The sequence below is a fragment of the Cebidichthys violaceus genome, unplaced genomic scaffold, assembly GCF_023349555.1.
Source record: "Cebidichthys violaceus isolate CVI_PGR_0920_01 unplaced genomic scaffold, fCebVio1.0.p SCAF_14, whole genome shotgun sequence".
NCBI classification, from domain to species: Eukaryota; Metazoa; Chordata; class Actinopteri; order Perciformes; family Stichaeidae; genus Cebidichthys; species Cebidichthys violaceus.
In genome coordinates, this window is record NW_027176307.1 from 9,251,285 (window position 1) to 9,277,938 (window position 26,654).

Here is a 26,654-nt window from a genome sequence, read left to right on the forward strand (position 1 = left end):
AATCCAAGTGAAGCCCAGACCCAGATCATTTTCATCATATTTCCTAATTTTTTTCCCAGTCTGATGCTCACTCTCGTTTCTTCTTTTTTCACCTTGACTCCGCGATGGGCCCATGTGCTCCCGATTTGTCTGTGCTATCTCTTCCTCCGTCTCATCTTTCTCTGACTCCTGCTCGATTTCTTCTCCCGGTCTCGCCCCAACGCACCTCTCCGTTTCTCTCACCTCTGATTCCTCTCTGTCTCTGTCCCTCTCCTCTTTTATGACTGATAGCTTCAGATGTCCCACCTGACAGTTTCACGGATTTCAGCCAGTTTAGCATATTTGCATGAATGTTGCTGAATGAATGAAGTTAGATGTTAGCTGACGTTAGCTGCACAAGCTAGGCTAGCTAGTGTGAAGACGGCGGCAGGAGCTGAAGTGCATTTATTTATTAAATTGTAAGTTTTTAATTTTAAATTTAAATCTTACAAAGGGAATTTTTATAATTCATGTTTTTATTTTGAGAAGAATCCCACTTAATTTTTTTTAAATTATATTTAATATTAATTATTACAACATTAGACCACCATTACATTTTTCCTCTCGCGCACCCCCTTAGAGGCACCACACTTTGGAAATCCCTGATTTATAGTATTCAACATGGTGTGGAAGCAATATTCCTTCAATATTGTTAAGTGTTTTATTTATAATGCAAAAAAATAAATGTATTTGAAAAAATACATGTACTGTTCCTTTACAACTCATTGAACCATACACATCATTGAACAGCAAAGTTCACCTTGACAATCTAATAAACAGTTATTTCACTGCATCACTGTTTTTTTAGCCTTTGGCCAAATGTCGAATAATCCATCAAAATAACAACAAACATTGTAAGTACACCACAGCCCTTTGTGGGCAGGGAGATCATTGAAATGATGTGTGTGAACTACACTAAAGCTATGCCATTGCACTTTGCCTGCTGTTGAGCTAACATGCATTATCGAACTGCACTACTACCAAAACTCATTTGACCTTTACACACCAAAATAGTGCAAAGTATATTTGCTGGCACAAAGCCTGCAGACTGTTTTCATTACAGGATTTCATCTTCAATTTAGTGATTTGACAAAATGTCATTTGCTGAGTGCAGCTAAGTGAAGAATTTATCACAAGACAAAACTTATGTATCTAGGCGGGTCGTCCTTCAATCAGAGGATCTGCAGTTCGATCCCCGGATCCGCTAGTCCATGTCGATCATTGAGCGAGACACACTTTCACCAATTTACCATTTACTTTGTTAAATCCTTAGTAGTTACGTTTCAGATAGATAGGCATAGAAAAGGTAATGGTGAGGTAATCATGAGAGACCTAGAAACTCGTAGTATGATTCACTACTGTGTACCAAAAAATAATGACTTATTAGTTACACAGTCATTGTTTCTGAGTTACTGTTGTGAGATATTCAGTAATTAGAAGTTGCCTCTTTACTTGTTACTTCCTCTGGCTTTTGTGCTTCTTACCAAACCAAGAAACAGTAGACTTTACATTTCAAAATTAGCAGCACAAGGCATGTTTCAAAAGTACCATTTCACAGTTTTTTATTCACAATCAAATATCACAAAACTTGACGTTCAGATACGTCACACTCGCTTTTCTAGGGCTTCTCATTAGAAAACTGTGAACATTCAAGTGAACTTTATGCCTTTTAGTTTATTATTATAAACAATAACTGATCTTTTGAGTCAGTTATGAAATACATTTTAAGTGAACAGTTAATGCATTGACTCAGATATTGCTGTATGACTCCGATGCACCAGTGCTTCTTGAGTTTGCTGCTTCTGACACATGGTACATATCTGAAAGACAAAAAAAATAAATTGTTAAGTTTTTTTCAAATGGACGGAAAAATTGCAAAATTTAAAACAACTACTTGCATCTTCTTCCACACAGTCGATTTATCCAGCTTAATCCACTGTTAGAGGAAACACCACCACTGGTACTCTATGGTAGAAAAGAAAATGCATGTAAAAGCAAGTGATTGCAGAAAAGACTTGCATAATTGTCATTGAGATTGATTGATTAAAAGACCTGTAGATTCAACAACAGGTATGATTAAAAAGAGTTTATGCAACAGTTTGGGAAATAAATAAAAAATACTTACTCTGTTGTATTATTTGAGCCTGTGCTTGATGTAGGTAATGTTCTTGACAGGATAGAACGGATCTAAAGGCACAATCAAATTTATGTCAATGTCAGATTTCAGTATGTTCAACTACTTGTAAATTGATATATATTTAGCAAGACTAACGCTTAAAAGTAACAGTTTGACATTGTGGGGAATAAGCTTACTCGCTTTCCAATGATGTGTTTTTAAGTGAGCTTTAGTGGTAGTGGTTAAGGCAGATTTTTAAACTTTGGACAGAGCCAGGCTAGCTGCTGCCAGACTTCATGCTAAACTAATTGCCGCCTGTCTCTAAGCTCCACACTCAAGCCGAAGTTCTACTTTTGGAGTAAGCAAGGGTCCGCTAGAGTCCACATGATGTAAATTTTGTCATCAGTGGGTGTAGTGGTATCGGCAATTTGTTGCTAAGCTAAGCTACAGTATAAACAGAACTATTACGTTGTGTCTGCAGCTGAATGCACCCATTTGGGAGTATAACCAAGGCTTTAGTGCCTACATGAGGGTGTGGCACAGGTGGAAAGTACTTACATTTTCTCAAGTGCTGTACTTAAGTACAATTTTGAGGTACTTGTTCATAACTTGAGTATTTACATTTTGTGCTACATAATAATTCTACCCCACTACAATCCTGGGGAAATATTGTACTTCTGTACTGTTACCAATTGCTTTGCAGTAGTAGTAATTAGTTACACATCAGCCAACTACAACGGTAAAAAAAATCCTGCTTTATCATGATAATGATATTATAGAATATATAATCTATCAATAACATTGATAGGAACTCTTCTGCTCAATAAGGACTACTTTTATTTTTGATACTGTAAGTACATTTGAGTCACAATACTACAGTACTATCTTTTGAGAATAATTTATGAAATGCAGGATTTAAATACTCTCTCCACTGCTTTTCATCGATCTCTTCCAGAAGCAAATAAGTGCATTTCCTAAAAAAACGATTTCTTTGAAGCCAACTTACCTTTGAATTCAACAATGTCCCGAACACTAAAATGAAGAGACCCTGAGGAAAGACAGATGACATGCAAATATCTTTAGAATCAAAAGGACGGAACACAAAGTCTTTTATTATACAAAAATACTGCAATTATTAAATTACAACGTTGTATTTCAGTTATGGCAAATACCTGTAGTGAATTGAAGAAGGCAAAGGCAATGTGGATTCCCTTATTTGTTGATGATATCATGGTTCCGATTCCTAAAGCCCAGGTCAGTCCGAATAAAGGAGTCAAATAGACCGCAAACCTTAGAATGACCACCAGTGTGTGCCTTTCATCTGTTTGGGTAGCATCTCCCACACCTCTTCTCAGCATTTTGAACAAGACCACAATTACGATTACAAGGTTGATGGAAACTATTACCAAGGCAGGTATCACCATGGCCAGCAGGGCATGTGTCTCGAGCCAGTTGAGCCAGCAAGCCTCGTCTTTCCTGATGTATCCATTTCCTGGTGCTGTGACAGCAACAGTAATAACAGCTATAATCAGGGGGCACCCATAGCCTAATAGGAAGCCAATGCTCAACATGATTGACCTGGACATGTGGGAGAAGACCATCACTGTCCGGTAGAAGAGCAGTAGGCCTGACACCAGCATCCAAAAGAACACAGCGAGGTAGAAAAAGTGCATGAAGAATGTTGCTGTGCTGCATGGTTCAAGTGGAACCACAAAGTCCTCCCCTGGGTTTTCGAGGGGGTTCTTAGCAATAGAGGCTCCAATGATGAAACAGATGTTGGCGATCAACAGAGACAGGGCAGTGTTAATGATGGAAACATGACGCATGAAGGCAGTGCTATTTCTGGTAATGGCTTTCCAAACGTATCCTTCAATTATTAGACATATAACTAAGCTTGCCAGAGATATCGCAACCCCAACATAAGTGACTATATCTAGGGCTTCTCTCAAGTCTGGAGGGATGTCGGTCGCCATCAGCAGTGAGAAGGAGGTGAGATGGTTGCAGTTGCAGGTTACTGTGTTGTTTATGTCGGAAACAAATGTACAGCCCTCATCATCCCAACCGCCCAGATAACCAAAGAGTGCAAAGTTCCAGAAGACGCACTGTGGGACTTGTGACAGCGACTCATTCAGCTTGCTGTAGCTCAGAGTAACATTCCGAATTGTTTCATTTCTCTTTATTTGGACTAGCACGACAGCAGCATTGATGTTATCATCAATGACAGTCTCATTGCTGTTGGCGTTGAAGAGGCTTGTGTCAAAGCTGGAGTTTCGCGTCGGCATGACATTGTTAAGAGCACGAAAGGTAATGGTGGTGATTAATACGTTGATAAGGTTGATGTCGTTTGGTATTACTAAGACGACGCTTGAATTCAGATCTGCCCTGAAGGAGTTGTTAAATGTGGTACTGTTTAACAGGATCCGTTGAGTTGCAAAGTTAACCTCCTCGGCCAATCCGCTAGCGAGGGACTCCAATGAACCCAGTAGTCTCGAGCTCGAATTCCTGGTTTCATTTGCATTCAGAGATTCCCAGGACTCTCTTGAATCATCACCAATGATGACATCAACTGTTCCAAGTACATCCTGCAGATGAAGAAACATTTCATTGTGAGGGTGGGGCCTCATCAAAAAGTACACACATAACCTTTATTAACAGGCTACAGAGGGGAAGGTTTAACATACCTCTATGACAGATTGACTGACGTCATCAGTGATAATGGCTGCAATGTTCCCTATGATGTCAACGATAGCGGCTATGGCTGCAGATGAATTCGAAATTTGACTTTGTTCATTTGTGACAGTCATATTTAGATCCGCCACAAACTCTGGCACCGTTGCCTCATCCAAAGACTAAAAGAATGAAACATCAGAAACACAACAAACATATTCATGACATATGCAGAGATGTTTCTTTCTGGTCACTAGAAAATGCTACAGACAACAGCTGTGCACCTTTCAAGCCACAAGAGGAAAAAGCAGGCTAAAAGAATTGGCTGGCCTTAAGGATGTCTCAGTTATTTTGGACCGATCTCGATCTGAGTCCTTTAATATTGGGTATATGCCATACTGGGTGCATCCAATATTTACTTGAATGTTTAAAAAAATGTATTTGACACATTGTAATAACAGCTGCATCTGACACACCTTATTGTTCAAAAGTGTATTCATCCAAATAGTGAAGGTCCTGGTTCAAAATTGATAAGCTCAAATTAATTATATAAATAAAAGTTTTAACGTGGAGGAAGGGAGACACGGGAGAACCAGAACCAGGAATGCGTGGGTCAGACTGTCAGGCCCTGCTGCAGTAAAATGAGAGGTTTTCTTAAGGGACTCTGGTGCTCAGAAACACCACCGTGCTTTTGTCAACACGGGACCGCCACGATTAACACAAAATGAATTTCCTCGTAATAATTCCTCGTTTAAATAAACATCGTCTCATACAATTTGGTCAGGACAATCACAACGGGAAGTCTGATACTGATAATAGCTGCACCTCAGTACATAAGAGATACCTTACATCACAGAAACAATCAGAAACATGTATGACAGTAGAATCATCATTGACCAGTTGTATTAGTGAATGTTTTTATATCAAATCCACAACCTGATTAAAACCAGGATACAACATAAAACGGACTAGTGAGCATGTCAAGGTGCTGATTGACCGACTATGTCATGAAGATGATATGGCTCAGACCAGAAGTTGAGTGAAGTTGTAGCTACATATTGGTGAAATGGCAAAATTGATTACCTACCTCCGAATCAATTAACAATTCCTTGATTTCTGTTACAATGCAGGTGTCCTCCAAAAATCTCCACTCTCCTGAGCTCTGACACTGCGCCTTCTTGAAGCCTTCTAGGCCTTCATCACATCCTATGCTTGATATGTCGCCTTCTTGTCCCTCACCATATGGAGGAGCATTACATACAACATCTGAAGAGTTAATAAATTATCAATTAGTGTCTGACATGAAGATGGCAAAAAAAACAACATCTTAAGGAACAGCAAAATCATATGTTAAGTGTTGCTCTTACCGTCTCGGAAAACGTTCAACACTGTTTTTTCTTCATACAGTGGACTCTCGACTTTACAAGTGAAAACGATTTGCCGTGGTTCGCTGCAGCTACTTAACGTGTAATCATACTTGATGCAGTTTTCTTCATTGTTAGTGACTGGGTCTGTGAACGTTTAACAGTGTTGTTAACGAGAGAAACTGCAAACAGCTTAGTTCAGCGTTTCAGTATGGTCAGATTGAGTGTTTTCAACGTCACTTGATACTTACTGGTGGATAAAAGCTCTGAGTCTCTGAACCACTTGATCGTATAGGTGGACTGCACACAACACTGAAGAGATTGTTTCTGTCCCTCCTTACATTTAACATTGACTTGACTCTGCACTCGTATAATGGGAGCTTTTTTGATTTTTTCTTTCGTTACATCTCCGTTTTGGCTGAAAGATATGTTTGAGCCCGTCAGAGTACATTCGTAACGTCCTGTGATTAAGAGAAGCAAGTGTCAATGGTTGCAATATTATGCTGTAAAATAAAGAAAAATTGTAATTGTCAACTTTTCACTATAGTTGTTACTAAACATTTTGATACTGATACATTGACATTATTTTTCTAGATGACTGTTGTGGCTAGTATGCTATCTAAAAGTGACAATGTGTCACCTTTTAAGTGGATGTCCAATCAGTGTTGACGGTAGATGTAGTCCATTGAAGCATTTCCTTAGTGCGTGCTATATTGACCCTGAGGGCTTTCTGCCACAAATTGTTTATTTTAACCTAAAACATGATCTTTTCCTAAACCTAACCAACTAGGATTATTGTCTAAACATTACAAGATTTGTGGCAGAAAGTCCCGAAGGCAAACTTCTGCCATGTGTGCACTGTACGCATCAAAACCACACACAGGTTGCTGCTATGCTGAAACTAAACAAGAATGACACAATAAACAACACTGTGTGCGGCACACCGATAGAAGATATTGTTGCTTCTTCTGACATGACAATGGAGCCGAGTAAACACTATGCACACAACGATGGAAATTATATACAATATATATAATTATACTAATTTCATCGCACAGCACAAACTCCCAGTAGCTGTGGGGCTTGCAGCAACTACCGGTTCTGAAAAGTGAAGCTTTAAACCTGCATTCTTTCTAATGGCCATTAGGGGGCGACTCCTGGTTGCAAAAAGAAGTCTGAAAATGACTCTACTTCTCACTTGATTTATTACCTCAGTCGACATTGTAAACATGAGTTTATGGTCTCAATTGCTAGTTTAAAGTATTCTTCAATACAGCATGATGTTCATTTCATAAATTATGGTCTATTTAGAGTAAATAAACTCCTGTCTGGGAGTTGTCCTGTCTGGGAGTTGTTTATGACACTGCATGTGGGTTAAAGTTCCAAGACTAAAAAACACAGTGTGTTTTCAGTTTCATGAAAGTAAGATGGTAAATGGACTGTACTTGTATCAATCTTTTCTACTCTTCTGACCACTCAAAGCTCTTTAACACTAAAGGTCATCACTCACCCATTCACACCCCAGGTGCCACCTGCCCATCAGTACTCTAACTAATCATTCATACCCTTACCTGGAGCAATTTTTGTTAAACGTTTGGTTGTGCTTAGCTCCACACTCTCGTGTCATTTGTGGTTGCAAAAAACCAAGACGGCAACGGACAAAACAACAAACTCAAGGCCTCAACACCAGTCAACTAACATAGTCAACTAACCAATGGGAGTCCTCTCTGTTGCCTGTGTTGGAGCAGTCTCCAATAGAACCCAGGTGGCTTTCAGCCTGAGCTTAAGCCCCATGAAGTTGCATTAAGCACGGAGTTCCATATTATTTAGTATTAATGTATGTATTTAAATATTTTGATTTGCCGATCTCATTCTGGAAGGTGTTGGGACCATGTTCCAGCAGGATTAAACAAAGGACCAACAGAAGTTTCCTATGTCTTGCATCCCAGCTGCTGAGTGGAGGGACAAGGGGCGTATAGAGGCACTGTTGGACAGACGCTAGCGCGCAATGCATCCTGGTACATGTAGGCACTGCAAGCATGGCTCCGCAAGTAGGACAACTCCGCTTTTGGGGTCAATATAGCACGCAGTTTTTTTGCTTCGATTCACTTCCTTTACCATCAACAGCTAATACATAGGTGCCAAATATTTCCTTAAATAAGAAGAGGAATTAATTTCTCTAAAACAAAAAAGTTATTTTACTCTAGCACAGGAAAAGACAACTTTAATATTGTTTCACAATATTCTGACATAACAGGAATAAAATCCCCAAACTATGATATATCTTATCTCAATTCACATAAATATGGAATGTAGAATCCAGCTTTGAGTATTGAGGTAACTACTGCTTTATACAAATTGCAAAGTGATATTGTGGTAATTGATTTCGTATTAGTCAACAAATTCGGCTAGCTTTGACTTACCAATATCACGAAGGATGACGTTGTTAACTTTAAGGCTAGAGGTCACACCAGAATTAGATATGATAATCCTTCCACCGCTTTTAATTTCCCTTCCTTTAAATGTCCACACAGAACCGGAAATGTCTCCCTCATTCAGCTTGTCGTCACACATCAGCGTCATGGTTCGGCCAGTGTAAATGATGTCTGGAGAGCTGGTGATGGGAATTGGACCTTTGGAAAAATTAAAAGATATCAGTTTGGAATTCAATAAAGTAAACAAAAATGTATTATCTACTAGCTATTTTGAACTTACTTTTGAACACTGCAGTAACTGAGCCAATAACTTCAGCAATGGGGGCCATTGCTTTTGGAAGGTTTGTATTTGCGTTGATCACTTCAGGCAGAATAATTTGTCTTGTCTGAACAGTAAAGTCTGTTACTATGCTTCCTTCACTGTAAGAACAAACACAAGTCAGCTTTGTGGTGTAAAATGTGTACGGATTCCTGCTTCCAAACATTTTTGACGGAAAAATTGCCAATACCTGAATCCAGTCACAGAAACATTGACAAACCCTGTGAGTCCTTTATACTCGTTCAATAACTGTGGAAGAGATGTAATTAATAACATCAACATCAGAACATGAAGAACTGAAAAAGGACCAACTGAATATGGTGTTATCAATGCACTTACCACGTCATTAATCCTCGACTCAAGATCCTTGTATGCAGAACTTGATTTATCATTTAAATCCGGTGGGTAGGTCTTGTTTAATTCGACAGACATTTCCACATTGAATTCTGTTTATTTAAAAGAGATGAAATACATGAGCAAAGCTATGGATAAATGCTTATGCTTTTAAGAAACTGACAAACACAAGTACAAAAAAGTCAGGCAGACAGGACACAAAAGAAACAACACAAGAGAGTGGACAATAAACCATGGCTCACTTTAGGATCTAATTGAATACCAGTGCAGATCAATGGTATATAAAACCATTTCTCTCAAAATATTATGCTGTAAATATAATTGTTGGAGGGCCTGCATCCCAGTGCAACTGCACTGTCTGCTCTGTTTACATTTAAGCCCCTGACTCTGAAGCCATAAATGAGGTAAGGTTTTTTTCAATATGTGTATGAATGGTATTCTAGTGCCTGAAATTCTGCTTTCTTTTAGACATCCTCTGCAGCTTTGCTGAAGAGCAACTGAGATGTCGTTGCCTCTTCCTTGATCCAATAAAGCAATCCTAACATCATGTTTGAATTTGAGAGTTTGACCCTCAGTTCTAATGGCCATCAAATGAGACAGCTGGAACAGTGGTGTTTAAGACATCTGATGTAAGAAATGTAATGTAATTAATAATACAAGATACATTTAGTGATCATAAATTGATCCGTAGGACCATTTTCTTTGGGCAATGAAACAATACCTGTGATGGAGTTAGTGGGAGGAACTCTGGTGGTGGTCGTGGTAGTGGTTGCAGCCTTGGTACTTGTAGCTGTTGTGGGGTTCGTGTTTGGAGCTGGAGTGGAGGTAGCAACTGATAAAGATAAGGTAAGATAAAGAGGTTTTTATTGTCATTGTAGTGATACAACGAAATTTCATTTGGTAGCTCTCAGCAGCGATAACAAACAATATACAAAAGGAAATACAAAATGCAAAAGGAATAAAAACGTTACTAAGTAATAATGGAGGATACAGCTCTGGGGAAGAAGCTGTTCCTCAGTCTGTTTGTACATGTTTTTATTGTTCTGTACCTTCTCCCCGATGGCAGGGGGACAAACTGTGATGTGGCATTAACTATGTTGTTTTTTATTTGTATGCTAAAACAATTATTTTTCCAACACTTTGCACAATTGTTGTAGGTGTTGTGGTTACTGCTGTTGTGTTCATGCCTGTGCATCTGAAAAGATGATTTTATAATCATGTTACACTGGAAAGTGAAAACCTTCAAGTGAAAATTCATGACAAAGTATTTCAATATATAACAGCAATGACGTGCGGTGAGGTTCGTGGCTGGTGAGGCACTGACACTAGATAAGTCAGATTTACAAATATATGAACCCAATAGAGAAGCTTAAATCACCATTCAATTGGCAGCTTGCACATTGACTACTGGTTGTTTTTCATATCAGCATTCCTTACACACACATAGGTAAGGTACATGTTTGATTACACTGGGAGCGTTTCAACACCCGCGAAAATCGTGAGATTCCGCGATAATCTGTCTAACAACCATGGATGTATAAAGAGAACAACAAACACATAAAAGGTTACTTTACCTGTCCTACGTTGAATTGCTGTTGATTTGGTCATATTTCGCTGTTTTTTTGAGACATTTTTAAGCTTGGATATAGAATCTTAAATTGTTTTGGTCAAAGCAAAATATAAGAAGAAGAAGAGAAGTGTAGAAGAAGATCAACGAGAGAACAAGCATGAACCCGACCCGTGGGCTCTCGCACGTCCTCTTCAGTGAGGCAGACGTACTGTTTGCCCCTCTGTGCTTTTTCACTGCGGTTTAATGTCAGATCAGCAACACTAAATATGTTCTACACAGACGTGAAATACAGTACCTATTCTATGTAAAGAAAGGACATATAATAAAAGTGTCTACAAATATTACAGTGGTGACAAACAATGAGAAAGCAAAAGGCCCGCGCTCAACCCAGTTTGTGAGGGATTCACAATCTGAGGTGAGGCACAGCTTGGACAGGACATGCGCTAATTCAGCGATTTTGATTATAAAAATGCTTGAAATGATTGGAATCATACAGAAATGACATTTATAGCACAGATCAGTAGCATTATTAGTTTTTTACTTTTCATGATGACAGGTGAGGCTCTGCCTGTATAACATTGTTACTGCTGACAGTAGAAGCTAAGACTGATGAAATTAAAGGTTTTCTAAAGGGATTCTGGTCCTCGGAACCTACTGCTTTTGTCCAGAGAGACCGCAACACTCAACACAGAATTAAAGTTCCTCTTGGTAGCTTTAATTATTATTAAATTAAATCAAATAATTTCTGGACACTGATTTATAAAAGTTGTTGTCGCAGGTCCTGTAGAAGTCACATCTATTGTAGTTACAGGTGTTCAATTTGCCTGGATCTGTTATTTCTGTGCTATAACCAATAGTTTTCAACACTTACTTGTTACAATTGTTGTAGGTGTTGTGGTAACTGCTGTTGTTATCATGCCTGTTGTTGCATCTGAAAATATGATTTCATAATCATGTATGTTAAACTGGAAAGTGAAATCCTTCAAGTGAAGATATATTACAGAAAGTATTTTAACAAATGTCAACCAGGGATGAGATGTCCCAGCACACATTTCTAAAGACCCACTGGTAAAGACAGCTGTTGGTGGCGATGTCTGAATTCTAGAGACATTTCTTAAAACCTTTTAAAAACGACGTGGCGGCTCGGCGAACTTCGATCCTTCGCCATGAACGAATAAACTGATGTAACTCGACTCCACATCATCAGATCTTTACCAGATTTCACATGTTTGATTAGACTCCAGGCCTGAAGACATCTGCAAGCCAATTTTGAATCATAGTCATAGCGCCACCTACTGGCAACAGTAAGTTAAAGTCTTTATACTTTGGCTTGTTTCTCTTAGTTGGAAAATCAGATCAACATCAAATTAGTTCCACACAAATGTAAGAAGTTCATAATGCCAGTTCTCTAAGCTTTTGATGTTTCGTCGAACGTCGTTACCATGATAACGCAGTCTTCGCCGTGAAAAACGATGGTCATTTGGAGAGGTTAAAAAAGCTCGAAACACAAGCAAACTTGACACACAGATCACAAGGCCAAAATGTAGTTATATAATATGATTTTATTCAATCAGAGTGTTAAATCGGCTCAATAGCGCCCCCTACAAAATTTCGACGAAGCAGCCCTCGCAGTACGTTTCACATAGATTAACAAAAGTTGGTAGGCACATGTATCACATGTGGACTTAAATAAAAGTCTCTTGGGGCCATGCCCTAAACCCAACCGGAAGTCAGCCATTTTGAATTTAGTCTGAATTTCTAGTGTCGTTTTTGCAATTTCCAGGCGCTCTACTTTAACGAACTCCTCCCAGGGAATTAATCAGATCAACTTAGAATTTGGTCAGAACAATCTAAAGACCTTTGTGATTAAAAGTTACTCAAAGCTTGTTGTTTCGTGAAATGCCGTTGCCGTGGCAACGCATTCCTCGCCATGAAAAACAAAGGTGTTTTTGAGGGGCTAAAAATACTCAAAATAAAATCAAACTTGTCACACACATTTAAAATCCTGAATGTAGTTATCTGATGTGATTTTAATGCTTCAGAGTGGCAACTCGGCTTGATAGCGCCCCTACAATATTTTGACGATGCAGCCCTCGCAGTACGTTTCACCTAGATGTATAACATTTGGTAAGCAGATGTATCACATGTGGATTTAAAAAAAAGTCGTAGGGGTCCATGCTCTAAACCCAACCGGAAGTCAGCCATTTCTAATTTTGTATGAATTTCTCGTGTATTTTTCCCATTTCCAGGTGCTGTACTACGAACTAGTCCTAGGTAATTAATCAGATCAGCTTAGAATTTGGTCAGAACAATCTAAAGACCTTTGTGATTAAAAGTTTAGAATTCATCAAACATGGACTTGGTGTAGCGGCCATTTTACATGGTTCGCCATCATCCATCAAGCTGTTGTAACTCAACTGTACTTTGTCAAAGCTGTCCCAAAGTTGACATGCTTGATTACTGTCATGATTTTAGGACATCTGCATGCCAATATTAACTCGTAGTCATAGCGCCACCTACTGGCAACCACAGACGTAAGCAGGATTCTATAATTACAGCGGCCCAAACACTGAACTTAATAAAAGGGTTTGTGGTCACACCATGAGAAAAAGACTTCTCTGATCTAAATATGTGCAAACTAAGATGCTTGGAGAGCAAAAGATAGACAACAGTGGTTCTCAAACCATGTCAGTGGGCATTAGTATAAATGATCTGTCCAGAGCTTCTACATGAGAATCAGGTTAAATGTTATAATGAATGCTTCACATTACAATCTAAAGTTACAGAAGAGCTTAAAATGAAAACAGTGTTAAATTGAAGTGTTCAAGTAAAAGCAAATGACACTACTGTTCTGTTAACTTTCATGTAAGTCCAAATACAATCAGCAGGACACTGCAGGGAGTTGAACCCCATCCCAGTAAACTGACAGTTTGTTATGTTTCAAACATTGAAGCGCATTCACGCACATTCATTTTCTTAATGATCTTAACAGGCTTACATCTATGATTGTATTGGGGGTACACTTAAAAACATTTGAGGCTTAAGACCTGGCAACATGATCTTGCTGCGCTGCTTGTCGACGCAGGAAAAATCATCTAACTCGTGCACACAGTGTATGACGGTCACAGAAATGCATGGCCGCGTCAACCAGAGTCCTGCCAGTACCCTCAACGTGCGTGAAGTTGCGAGGGCCCGATCAATGCTGCTTGCAGCTTTAATTTTTTCGCTGAGATTCGACCAAAAGTGAGTACAATATTCGATGAAAGCTGTGTGACTTTTTGTGTTCGAAGCTGAATATCTCTGCGATGGTTTACCGGAGAGAGAAATGGAAGATATGTCTGTAATCTCCGTCAAGTTGTTGTTCGTAGGTAGCACGTTGCTAACGGAGTGTAGCAGCTGTTTTCTCCGGTCTTCTCCAGTCATATCGAGTATGATTTATGATATTTTGTTATTTGTTTGCTTGGCTGATGGGAGATGTGTTTGTCTCATGTAGAAGTGACCTGGTTCATGTTGTTCCCAGGACGCTGAGGTTTCTGCAGAACTATAACATCATTATAGTCGTTCTTCGTGGGTTCTCTGCCAGTTACTTTTAACACAAAACTCTCTAAGTTTTGATGTACTCTGCGTCCAAATGGGTGACCCTTGGGCTTAGTACTCACTTGTTGGTGACATTGTGGCCGTTGTAGTGTTCCCATGAGGTGTAGCAGTCGGTGTTGAATCTGAAAAGAACATTTTAACATTTATTTGTCAGAGTGTTGCCTAAATCCTTTTTGTAAATCCTTTTAGTGCTTGTCATAAGTTGAATACTGTCTTCCCTGTCTTACTTGGTGGTGATGGAGTTGTTGTTGAAATATTGCAGGCTGTAAAGTCTGTAAGCAGGAAGAGAGAGAGGAGTCGCTGCTGAATAGATACAAATATAGGGAAATATAGAGACTGACACATCAAAGGTAATTACCACTGTACACTTCAATTGCTTGACTATAACTCGTGTAATTTTTCCGGATTTTACATTTGAAAAAGTGGAGTCATCTTTCATTTAAGGGTGACCGTGGCTAAGTGGAGAGCAGGGCCGTCTTTCAATTAGTGGATCGGCGGTTCAAGTCCCAGCTCCTGCTCCGCTAGTCGCATGTCAATGTGTCCTTGAGCAAGACACTTAACCCCAAATTGCTCCCGTAGCTGTGCCTATGGTGTACAGATAGATACTGAATTGTAAGTCGCTTTGGATAAAAGCGACTGCTAAATGACTGTAATGTAATTTAAGGAAAAGACAATTACATTTATTGAGAAACTATTGCGACCCAATTCACAATCAAGGAAAGAGCATGCATTAATGTTCCTGACCATTTTTACTGCCATTTCCTCATTACCTTTTAATATATTGAATCGGTAAACCAGCCATTTGGAAGAGATATATGTTTAATAAATCACAGCTTTGTTTTCTGCATTTATCTATCCATCCATCCATCTATCCATCGTCTTGCACTTATCCGGGGCCAGGTCGCGAGGGCAGCAGGCTTAGGAGGGTATTCCAGACGTCCCTCTCCCCAGCAACACTTCACAGCTCTTCCTAGGGAACCCCAAGGCGTTCCCAGACCAGATGAGATACACATTCTCTCCAGTGTGTTCTGGGTCTACCCAGGAGCTTCTTACTAGTTGGCTGTGCCCAGAAAACCTCTAAAGGGAGGCGTCCAGGAAGCCCTAACCACCTCAGCTGTCTGAGCTCAAAGGTTGAGCCCAGCCACCCTACGAAGGAAGCTCAATTCGGCCGCTTGTATCCACAATCTCATTCTTTCGGTCACTACCAAATCAGAACATAGATGGACTGGTAAATCGAGAGCTTTGCTTTCTGGCTCAGTTCCCTCTTCACCACAACGCTCTGGTACCACTCGCGTAGCACTCCTGACGCTGCACCAAACCTCCTGTACATCTCATGCTCCATTTTACTCAACCTCCACATGGCACTGAAGATGCATGACAGCCAAGACAGTCCAAGCCTTCAGCCTTTTAGGTCAAATCTCATCCACTACTGTTGCCTTGCCGCCGAAGAGCTTTTTGACTTCCTCAGCAACCCATGCCAGACATATAGATGGCTCTTTCCCTGAGTCTTTAAACTGTGCCTCCTCTACGGAGGACGTGTTGGTAGGGTTCAGGAGTTCCTCAAAATGCTCTTTTCACCGCTCCACAATATCTGTCCTGCTTTCCATTTCTGAGATGTCTAACAGTGTGCCAGAACTTCCTTGAGGCCAACCGAAAGTCTCCCCAAACTCTTCCCACACCCGGGTTTACGCTTTTGTAACCACCGCAGCTGCAGCCCTTCTTGCCAATCACTACCTTTCTGCTGTTTCCAAAGACCCCTTGGCAAGCCCGAAAGTCCTCCTTCTTCAGCTTGACAGCCTCCTTCACTGCTGGTGTTCACCAGCGGATTTTGGATTGCAGCCACAACAGGCATCGGTGACTGTCCATCCACAGTTCTTCGCAGCCACCTACACAATGGAGGCTTTGAACATGGCCCACTCGGATTCCATGTCCCCAGTCTCCTTGAGGATCTACAAAAAAATCTTCCAGAGGTGGGAGTTGAAGACCTTGCAGACAGGGGCCTCAGCCAGACGTTCCCAGTTCCCCTCACTACACTCTTGGGTTTACCAAGTCTGTCGGGCAGCCTCCCCCCGCCATCTGATTCAACTCGTCACCAGGTGGTGTTAAGTTGAGAGCTCTGCTCCTTTCCTCACCAGTGTCCAAGACATACAGTATGGCACCTGCTCGGCACCTCTTACTCTGGGAAACTTCAGAAAAGGATGGAGTCCAGCACTTCTTCAGGAGTTTGGTTCCCGAATCAGTGCTATGCATTGAGATGAGCCCAACAATATCTAGGTCCATGCCCATGCCTGCCTCCTGGCTCACATTGCACCCGACCCCAATGCCTATGCAGGCCCACAGTGCATTGCCTCCAAATCAGATTTTTCGAGCTTTGCCTGGCCGAACCTCAATGTGCCAAGGCCCGGTCACCAGACGCTAGCTGGCTAGCTCCCCTCCTGGGTAAAATGTTCTGTGACCCAGTGACTGCCTGCATTACGTCCTTTTTGTGCCCGTATATTTTTTTTAAAGGACGGGTGATTGGCCCAATACCGCAGCAGCTCCAGGCAATGAGAATGGTGATGACTGGGCTAACAGTTTTAACTTGGGAGGAATTGGAGGGTGGGCACTATGCTTCCGCAATAATTAGGTCCCGCCACGTAGGTTGGGGGACCACATCTGTATGAGCGCTGTGCAGTGCACCCCACTGGTACCGGCATCACTTTAGGAGCACTGGTATTGGTAATGGCATTTTTTAAACTATACCCAGCCACACTAAGTGTGTTATTCAAAGTGTCTTATCTTCATTTTAATTTGTATACAAAAGCATGAGTTGAAAAAGGGTTTCTACAATGAGGCACATCATATTCTGGCTTGAAAGCAATAACGACTACAGATCAACTTACTGTGCTGATCAGCAGGTTGGCAGTATTGTCCATCAGAAGGAATGGCATTGATGCATCCACATGTGTCCTCAGTGATGTTGTCACAGGAACCGTACAGGAGACACCGGTCACATGACCAACGATACTGGTCCTCACAGCTGTACTGATAACCAGCGCTGCTTGGATAGCAAACTAGAGACAATCACATACATTTTGTAAAACATGTGCATGTGTAACACATTTCAAAGACATATATTTTATGTAAATAGAGCCTTGAAAACCTGTATAATATTTGTAGTTACAGAAAACAAGGTTATGTGTTTGATGTTGTCTAAAATATTTTCACTGTGACATTCACAAGAGCATCTCATTCTGCTGAACTGTCCTACCAGCTATGTTTGTTCATTGTGTCACCTGACTTCTTGGATTGGTAAAGACACAGTATCAGTTTGAGTTTCGTGATTATCTGCAAATCACAAAACTAGCTATCAAATATATTTCACACGCTAAAACAGATCAATCAACTGTGAATTAATAAAAAAAATTATATGTTTAGAAACATATAATAAAATACAATCATGCGCTATATGCTATAAATTTAATGTGTAAAATATTTAAAATACATCACAAGATGGAAAAAAATTGTGTATATACTGAATAACTTAAAGGTGCAGTGTGTAGAATGTGGCGCCATCTAGCGGTGAGGCTGCAGATTGCAACCAAGTGAAACTTCTCCTGCGTGCCAATTCACATGCCTTTTCATCTGCATAAGCAGCAACAGCCAATCCCCTGTAACAGGGTTGCATGCCTCACAAGGTTGGGTTGAGTTGTGTGCTGAAATAGGCTATGGCCTGCTTGTGCTCTCCTTGTTGTCAGGACTGCATTAGCAAATCCTTGTTTTTCTGCTACGAACAAGTGAAAGGAGTCGTCTGTATTCATCACTGCGGTTTTGATGAGATCGCGGAGTGGTTGAGACTTGAGAGTATAGTCTGAGACCCATGGACGGCTATAACCAGCCATTCCCAAAAATGTAAACGTTTGTTTGATTGTCATGGGGCGCAGTGCTTTGCAGATGACCTCCAGATTCTTGGAGTGCAGTCCAACCTGGTGATTATGTATATGTTAAAACCTACAAACACCCACAAGGTGGCCCTGTATGCTGATGATATCTTTATCTATTTAAGTACCCCCTCTAACTCCTTTTTTTAATTAATAAACCTGCTAAAACCATTTGGTAGATATGCAGGATATAAACTAAATCTGCAAAAAATCTAAACATTTTTACTTTTAATTGTACACCTCCTAAAAACATTAGAGAGAAATTTCACCTTAACTGGGACCAAAACTCCTTGAAATACCTAGGAATACACCTACCGAAACATATCTCAACATTGGCAGAGATAAATTACACCCCCCTCTTAACAAAAATTAAAGATGACATTCATCGATGAAACTCTATTTCTTTCCTCGGACTAAGCCATAGAATTGACTCTGTAAAAATGTATATTCTGCCACGATATCTGTTCTTATTTCAAGCACTACCTGTAGAAATTCCCTCAAAACAATTCTCTGAATTGGATAAAATCATTTCAATATTTATTTGGCAAGGGAAAAAAACAAGGATTAAATTTAAAACTCTATAACTCCCAAAAGAGGAAGGAGGAATGGCTCTACCCAATTTTAAGGATTACTTCTATGGTGTCCAGATTAAATCCTTAATTTACATGTGTACCCCAATTTATTGTGCCAGGTGGAAAGATATTGAACTCTCTATTATGAATGATCCCCCAATTCATGCAGTATTGGCCCACAAAAACTTGGGAAAACAATTTACAAAATCCATGGATCAAATTCCATTTAAAAATCTGGAACGTGATAAGAGGAGAATATAAACTAGATAATAAACTACAAATACTTCAATGGTGTGCCTATAATCCGGGGTTCAAACCAAATGAAATGGATCATAGATTTAAATCCTGGATTCCAAAAGGTATAACAACAATTCTCTGACAGAAAAGGGACAACTAAAGGACTTTGAACACCTGAGGAATAAATATTCTCTTGAAAAATCTGATTTTTATAAATACCTCCAGATACGCAACCATTTTGAACATAACATTAGAAATACAACAATCAAACCTTGATGACCCAATACTGACAATATTTCTCGGTGCTTAATGTAATGGTAATTTTTTACGTAGTATATATTTCTACTCAGTATATTGTATTCATGCATAAGTAATTTTGCTCTGAACTTTGTTGAACTTCACTGTGTCTCTGTTGTGCAAAAGAAGCATTGTCCCTTGCCTGTTCACATAGATAACTAACTGTGTTGTATGAGAATGTTCCAGCGCCAAGGCCTTTGGGCTGCTTGCTTTGGTTGCTGGCTGTTTGTTTTTGACCAAAAGTCTGAGACCGAAATGTCTGTAACATTGGCCATCGGCCCCCACTTTTGCTCATTCTGTATAAAGGAAGCTTGTTCACTTTTTTCTTGGTTCTTCCTCACTGAGACTGTATGCATTCTGTTGTGATGATTGAACCTTCTCTGCGCAGAGAATATATACTTAAAAGACAACCTGGTTTTTGGTATTATGTATTTCAGCATTAGAAGACTCACGCAAAGCGGGTATAGGAATATTTTCCACCACACTACCAAAATAATTCAAATAAGGGAATTATCTCTAGATCCTACAAAGGCCTTATGACAAACAAATCCCACACTGCAGTATATGTTAAGGAAAAATAGGAAAGAGAAGGTAACCTCTCAATATCAATCGAGGACTGGTTATATGTGTGTACATTTTAATGTAAATGCACCAATTTGCGTGGAAGTGTGTTATTCGTTTCTTTATCACACCGAAGCAGAAGGCACGCTTTGCTGGAGGGGATGCTACATGTTGGAGACGGTGTGGGGCTCGGGAAGCAAATCACTGGCATGTATTTTGGGAGTGTCCAGTGATAAATCCTTTCTGGGCAGAGTTTCATAAAACATTAAAAAGCATACTTAACACTAACCTGCCCCTGCAATTATTCTTAGGAAAATTTGATTTCCAAACAGGGTGTCCAGATGAATACATGTTTGGCATGTAAAAAATGCTCACAAGGCGCTGGTTGCTTCCTGAGCCCCCCACGATACAGGAGTGGATAGATATAGTAAACAACATCTATGTTATGGAAAGGATCAGTTTTTCCCTTCACCTTCAGAGAAATGTGTTTGTTCAACTCTGGGACAAGTGGGTGAGATACGTAAAACCCTTACGAACAGATTTTGTGGAATAATGAATGAATGACCCTGTAATGTTGCTTTAGTTTAGCAAGCCTCATTGACCTCTATCCCATTGTCTCTTAAGTCCCCCCCGTCTGATGTTTGTATTTGTTTATGTGTACACTCTCCCAAATTCTACAAAGTTACCCAATTTTGAAAAACTGTGGACACCATATATGCTAGTGTGAATGTATAATTTGTAACCTTAGCTACTGTCCAAAAAAGATAAATAAAAAAAATACAAACACAAGTGGAATGAGCCAAAACGAACAGGACCACATCAATTAGTCCTGTCCACACCAACAGCAGTGAAGGTTGAAATGAAAAGTCATTGGTAATACATTATGCACTGCACCAAGACAACTGCCCCACTACTGACTACGAAGGAAAAGGAAGTTGAAGAGGACAGCACAATGAAGCTAAACCAACCCCAGGTGAGGGCACAGACCAGGATTCAAGCCAATGTCGGAAGGACCCCCCTGAAGAACCATGAGGTTCCTGGAGGCTAAGACTTGGAACACTTCTCCTGGGTATAAGAGTAATATCTGGAGAAGGAGCAGAGTCAACTATACAAGACGAACAAGAAAATCCCCCTGTGATGGACAGGAACCGACAGACCTGTCAACACCGACACATTTGAAAGATCTTCAATGTGGATTGGAAACTTACATCACCCTGCTTAGAGTGTTGGCAAATGCCCCTTCTCCATAACCAGAATAGATAGGGACGTACTATGAACAACATTGCAAAAGAAAACAGCGGAGATATCAAGCCTACCTCCACTTCTAGAGCAATGGGGGGCCACCCTGTCGGCGGCGGAAGAAGTAGCGGTTGGAAGGACAGCAAACCATGCCATGTCCCACACTAGACAAGGCACCAAGAGGAAATCATCCCACTACACAACCTAAGGACAACCATAGGGACGAAATCGCACCTATGCTTTCAATGCACACACCCTGGCAGGAACCAGTGGTATAGATTACGGAAGGATATAATGCTTACAGCCCAGGAGGTACACCTCGAGGGAGCTATATGATTCCAACACCATCAGCCAAAAAGCAGACACAAGCCAAGAAGGTAAGATAGCCGGAACACCAGTCTTGCCAGACGTAATTACAGTGGTGCAGATGTGGAAATGGAACAGAACAACAGCTGGGAGTAAGTGTCTGGAAGGCCTACGTGGGACAAATCTATGGACGCAAGCTTGGCGACATCTACCAAACGGAGGTAAAAAGCCTCAGTGGACCACAACTCATTCCGGTGTACCCAAGTAATCACTCATCAGTGGTGCATGGAGTGGTGCATTCCTACCCTGTCTTACCAAGAGACTTCAATGCATGTTGCGGACTGGCAAAGCTGAAACTGCCGTATCAGAATTCTCTTTGGAGCTCAACACAGAGAATCACCTGTGTGAAAGGGTCACAAGGTCATTGGCACAGTAATCACCATCAAAGCCTTCCTCTACTGAATCTTGCTTGAAGAGAAATGTGGAATTGGACTGTTTCCATTCTATGGTGTCCCATTCTTGGCAGAACACATTGACAACATCACCTATACTCTCCAAGAGTTTGCCAATGAGACCACAGAAGGATTCCAATTTCTGTCAGACTCAGCCAAAAGCCAGTGGATGGCCCTACTCCAACACGCAGCGGCTCTGGATTTCCTGCTAGTTAAGCAAGGTGGTCTGTGTGCTGCACTGCATCCAAATGAAACAGGAACATGCTATACTCTGGCTGTAGACGTCACCGCCAACATGACCCACGTCATCCACACACTGAAATGTATAGCAAACGCCTTCGGTCCCGAAGGAAGAGCAGGAGTGCCCTGTGGGTCTCAAAAGGGTGGGACATAATAGATGGTGCAATGGTAATTTTAGACAGTGAGTCAAGAGCAACGGCTTTTATTCAGATTGTGCCAGAAACGAATCTTGAAACTCACGGTGACGACTGTGTTTATGTTGTTTAAAGAGATACGCGAGATAGACCCATATAAGTGAAAAGGTTAGCATATGGGGGCTAGTAAGAGTAAATGCCAGGGTACACTCTGCCTGATGGACCCAATGTCATGTTCATGAAAAACAAATATGGGGAGGTGAGTCGCCGGCATCCAAACAAATAAGTAAACGAAAATGGTTTTCCTGCGGGAGGTTTATTCAGTCTCAATCTGATACAGAAATTATACACAGAGTTGAAAAAAAAAAAAAAGAGAATGATATGAATAAATAAATAAATAAATAAAAAATATATATATATATATATATATATATATATATATATATATATATATATATATATATATATATATATATATATTATAAAAAATAAAGGTGAAACATTTGGAAATGATAAAAGTCATATAATGAGCCTGAGCAGCCCGATGCCAAGGTCTTACCTCCAATAATAAAATACATGTGGGACAAAGATAATCAGACGGCCTAACAATTGGAAGAATGGATAAAATTGGGGTTCCCTGGAAAAGGCAACTTTAGCCTACGACAAAAATTGGATCAACTCAAACCGTGTCTGGAGCAGAGAGGAAAAGGCGAAGCAGAAACAAATGAAGTAATGTCCAAGAGGTAAAGAAAGAAACCGATGTATTTGAATAAGACACATACAACTGATAAAAAAGGAAAATATACTGCTGAACCTTTGTTTTTGTTTTGTATTTGTTTTACATGGTCGAGTGGATCCTGATCTGGTCTCCGCAACGCCGCTGCTGTATGCTCCTCTGGCACAAACAACATTCCAGCCAAACCCACCACTCAACACTCCAAGGATGAAGATGGACGAGACTCATCAAAATCTACAGGCACCATGTCAACGCTCACAGCTACAAGCCCGTCAATGAACACTGGTGACAATATGAACCTGGATTATCTAAACGCGAGACAAAGAGGACATTACAACAGAGAAAGAAGACGTGAAGAAGAAGAAGCCATGACTCATGTGGAGAGTTCAAAGAGCAACTTCACAGAATTCAAGAGAACTATGACCTCCTTTGTGCGTTATCATAAAAGATGTGCGGCATTCACACCAGCCGTAATCAACCTGGAATATGTTGTATATGACAGAACTTTGTAAGAAGGCTTTCCTGCCATCTATGAATCTGAAAAACATCACACTAAAGAGAGTTGTGTGATGTGGAAGACTGCAACCATATTACAAGATGCTGAACACGCTGTGGAGCAGTACGACAGAGAACAAGCAAAGACTTTCGTCAGCTCAAACTTGAGAATGCCCAGCTGACAATGGAATCAGGCCATGACAGGCGAGGAGGAAAATTGACTTTGGAAAACAGACACCAGCTGAAAATGTTGTGTGCCATAAAAGTGGCAACTTGGACATTGTCTAAGGAACGGCCCACAATCTCTATGGAGGCAGGACTGGTGGGAGGGCTCAACATCAGCAGTCAAGAGGGGAGGAGCAGGCGCGGCGGGGCGGACCTCAGTGATGGACCATTCAATGCACACACATTACAACAGAGAGTTAACTTTAGATTCTGCCTATGACGAACTTGTACATCAATACACATTAGAAACCATACAAACACCACTCACACCCACATACCAGATGTACTCAAACAAAAATTAAGTTTTTAGAAAGTTACCACAACACGTTAACTATTAAAGGTAAATATGTTACATTTTTGATTGGCTCAGGGGAATACCAATTAGTGAAATGTACACAAAGCCCTTATCCTGTATATTAGATAACATCACAGACAAACATTCATTTCTACTGTCTGATCACTGCCCTATAAATTTAGTAGGTAGAGAAATTATGTATGATGGACATTTATTGGACAGAAAATGCTGCTGCTGTCTCTGTTTCTCTGTCTCCCACACAATCTGAGTTGTTTAAGAGGGAGTTCACACATGTGTCCTATGCATGAGGCCCATTATTGGAGATGAAGGGACATGTCTGACTGGCTGCACAGTAAGACTCAACTCACTTCAGTAATATGTATACAGAATAGAATATGATGTACATCAATGTTAACAGTAAAAGAGTAACTCAACTTATGTTTGATAAAAACACACACACACACACACACACACACACACACACACACACACACACACACACACACACACACACACACACACACACCATGGTTTGAAATGTTCCATTTGTAAACATGGCTGAGCTGTCTGAGGTGCCTTCCTCTCTATGGTCTGCACACAAATATGACGTAGAACTGGTGAGGGGTGTGACACCCTTGCTGGTTCACCCAAAATCTGATTTGTGATGATTCTCTGGTGGTGCGCACACCAATCGTTCCGGTAAAGAAAATTCGAGACCTGGGGGAACCGACTGAGTGACGATTTGTCTAAGATTCACAAGCAGTTAAAATAGCAAAATACAGTTCAGTTCACCATGCAAGAGAGGATGGATCTGGAGGTGGAGTATCGCTGTTTTATTCGTGGTGACTATGAATTAAAAATTTTGTCTTTACTTTAGTTACCTTTTCCCTCTTATTTTTAAAGCATCATGAGTTACAGAGTTACATGAGTTCTGTATTCAAGATTAATAGAGCTAAACATATTAATAGAATAATGGATAATACATCGTTCCACAGTAATGTTAGGCACATCTAATGTATTAATCTAATCTAATGTGTGAAACGGCAGAAAGGAACCATGAGCTCCCCATGTTCCTGAGTCAAAACTGATGTCATGTAAACGTCTCTTTCGTCCACGCGTTGTGTGAACGGTGTGTCTAGTTTAGGTAGTCCAAGTGTCAGAGCTGACAGTAAAGCTCTTTATGTCATTAAAGCAGCAGTCGAGTGGTCAGTCCAGGTCAGTTTGTTCAGCGCAGAAAGACGTTTACCATGAATCATGGAAGAGAGGAATGCCTCTCTTTGTGAGAAGTTTAGGATCCACTGATCTAATATGACGTCATTCATATAAAGCTCATCATTTGTTTCTTAGTTGTGTTTTAGGCACATTTTGAATTGCCTGTATTCTCTTGGGAGAGAGGGTTTTGCCCTCTGCTGTGATCACATGTCCCAGATATGAAACTTTATCGAGAGCAAATTTCAATTTGGATGGATAGCCTTGTGACCATTTGCAGCCAAAATTTAAGTAGGATAACTGTAATTGTAAATTACTCTAATCTGCATGCTTCTTCTGTGGGGCTGCAAATCATGATGTCATCAACATATTGTAACAAGGCAGAACCATTTGGTAACTATAAATTAGCCAGATTGTCTCTCAAGACACTGTTTAACGCCAGGGCATTCTGGTTAATGCTTCGGTGCACCGCGAGCACCTCAAATTTCTAATCCACACCATTATGTCACTCATCCCTCCAGACACAGTTTTTCCATCTTCGACTTGGCCAATTTTTTTTTTTTATATTTTTATTTCTGTACCTGTGCACAAAGTCAATTTTGGGTAGCTTCTAATTTAAAGGGACCCGGTGTCCTAAGGGTTAAAGATGTATCTAGAGTCCTCAGTAAGCCATGTTTCTGAGAGGGCAATAAATGCAAATTCATGCTTAAGTAAAGACAAATAATAAATTAATTTTTCATAGTTGCTAGGAAAACTTCTTATATTCAGATGACAAGTAAAGAATGTATTCCCTAAAACTATTGTAGTGATCTAATGTAATGATCAAGGCGAGGATTGTAATGGTAATTTTTTACGTAGTATATATTTCTACTCAGTATATTGTATTCATGCATAAGTCATTTTGCTCTGGACTTTGTTGAACTTCACCATGTCTCTGTTGTGCAAAAGAATAATTCTCCCTTGCCTGTTCACATAGATAACTAACTGTGTTGTATGATAATGTTCCATGCCAAGGCCTTTGGGCCGCTTGTTTTGGTTGCTGGCCGTTTGTTTTCACTTGTTGTTCCTATCAGTCTGAGACCAAAAGTCTGAGACCGAAATGTCTGTAACATCGGCCATCGGCCCCCACCTTTGCTCATTCTGTATAAAGAAAGCTTGTTCACTTTTTTCGAGGTTCTTCCTCACTGAGACTGTACGCATTCTGTTGTGATGATTGAACCTTCTCTGCGCAGAGAATAAATACTTAAAAGACAACCTGGTTTTTGGTATTATGTATTTCAGCATTAGAAGACTCAC

The 26,654-nt window shown here is 40.3% G+C and overlaps 1 protein-coding gene across 2 annotated transcripts in view; it reads right to left on the reverse strand.

The window, feature by feature from the left end:
* Nucleotides 1-786: 786 nt before the first annotated feature.
* Nucleotides 787-26,654, reverse strand: part of LOC137871121 (adhesion G protein-coupled receptor F5-like) — a 40,316-nt gene continuing 14,448 nt past the window's right edge. Inside the window, exons 12-29 of one of the 2 annotated variants that reach the window (XM_068708738.1) lie at nucleotides 17,323-17,493; nucleotides 14,668-14,712; nucleotides 14,503-14,562; nucleotides 11,715-11,774; nucleotides 9,995-10,105; nucleotides 9,259-9,365; nucleotides 9,110-9,168; nucleotides 8,881-9,020; nucleotides 8,589-8,798; nucleotides 6,417-6,626; nucleotides 6,169-6,312; nucleotides 5,889-6,067; nucleotides 4,816-4,983; nucleotides 3,307-4,716; nucleotides 3,141-3,182; nucleotides 2,144-2,205; nucleotides 1,917-1,983; nucleotides 787-1,838 (exon numbers count right to left, since the gene is read on the reverse strand). In XM_068708738.1, the coding sequence (XP_068564839.1) occupies nucleotides 1,947-1,983; nucleotides 2,144-2,205; nucleotides 3,141-3,182; nucleotides 3,307-4,716; nucleotides 4,816-4,983; nucleotides 5,889-6,067; nucleotides 6,169-6,312; nucleotides 6,417-6,626; nucleotides 8,589-8,798; nucleotides 8,881-9,020; nucleotides 9,110-9,168; nucleotides 9,259-9,365; nucleotides 9,995-10,105; nucleotides 11,715-11,774; nucleotides 14,503-14,562; nucleotides 14,668-14,712; nucleotides 17,323-17,493 (3,215 nt within the window). In that variant the 3' untranslated portion in view covers nucleotides 787-1,838; nucleotides 1,917-1,946. The remainder of the gene's footprint in view (nucleotides 1,839-1,916; nucleotides 1,984-2,143; nucleotides 2,206-3,140; nucleotides 3,183-3,306; nucleotides 4,717-4,815; nucleotides 4,984-5,888; nucleotides 6,068-6,168; nucleotides 6,313-6,416; nucleotides 6,627-8,588; nucleotides 8,799-8,880; nucleotides 9,021-9,109; nucleotides 9,169-9,258; nucleotides 9,366-9,994; nucleotides 10,106-11,714; nucleotides 11,775-14,502; nucleotides 14,563-14,667; nucleotides 14,713-17,322; nucleotides 17,494-26,654) is intronic. The other variant, XM_068708739.1, reaches the window with a different exon arrangement.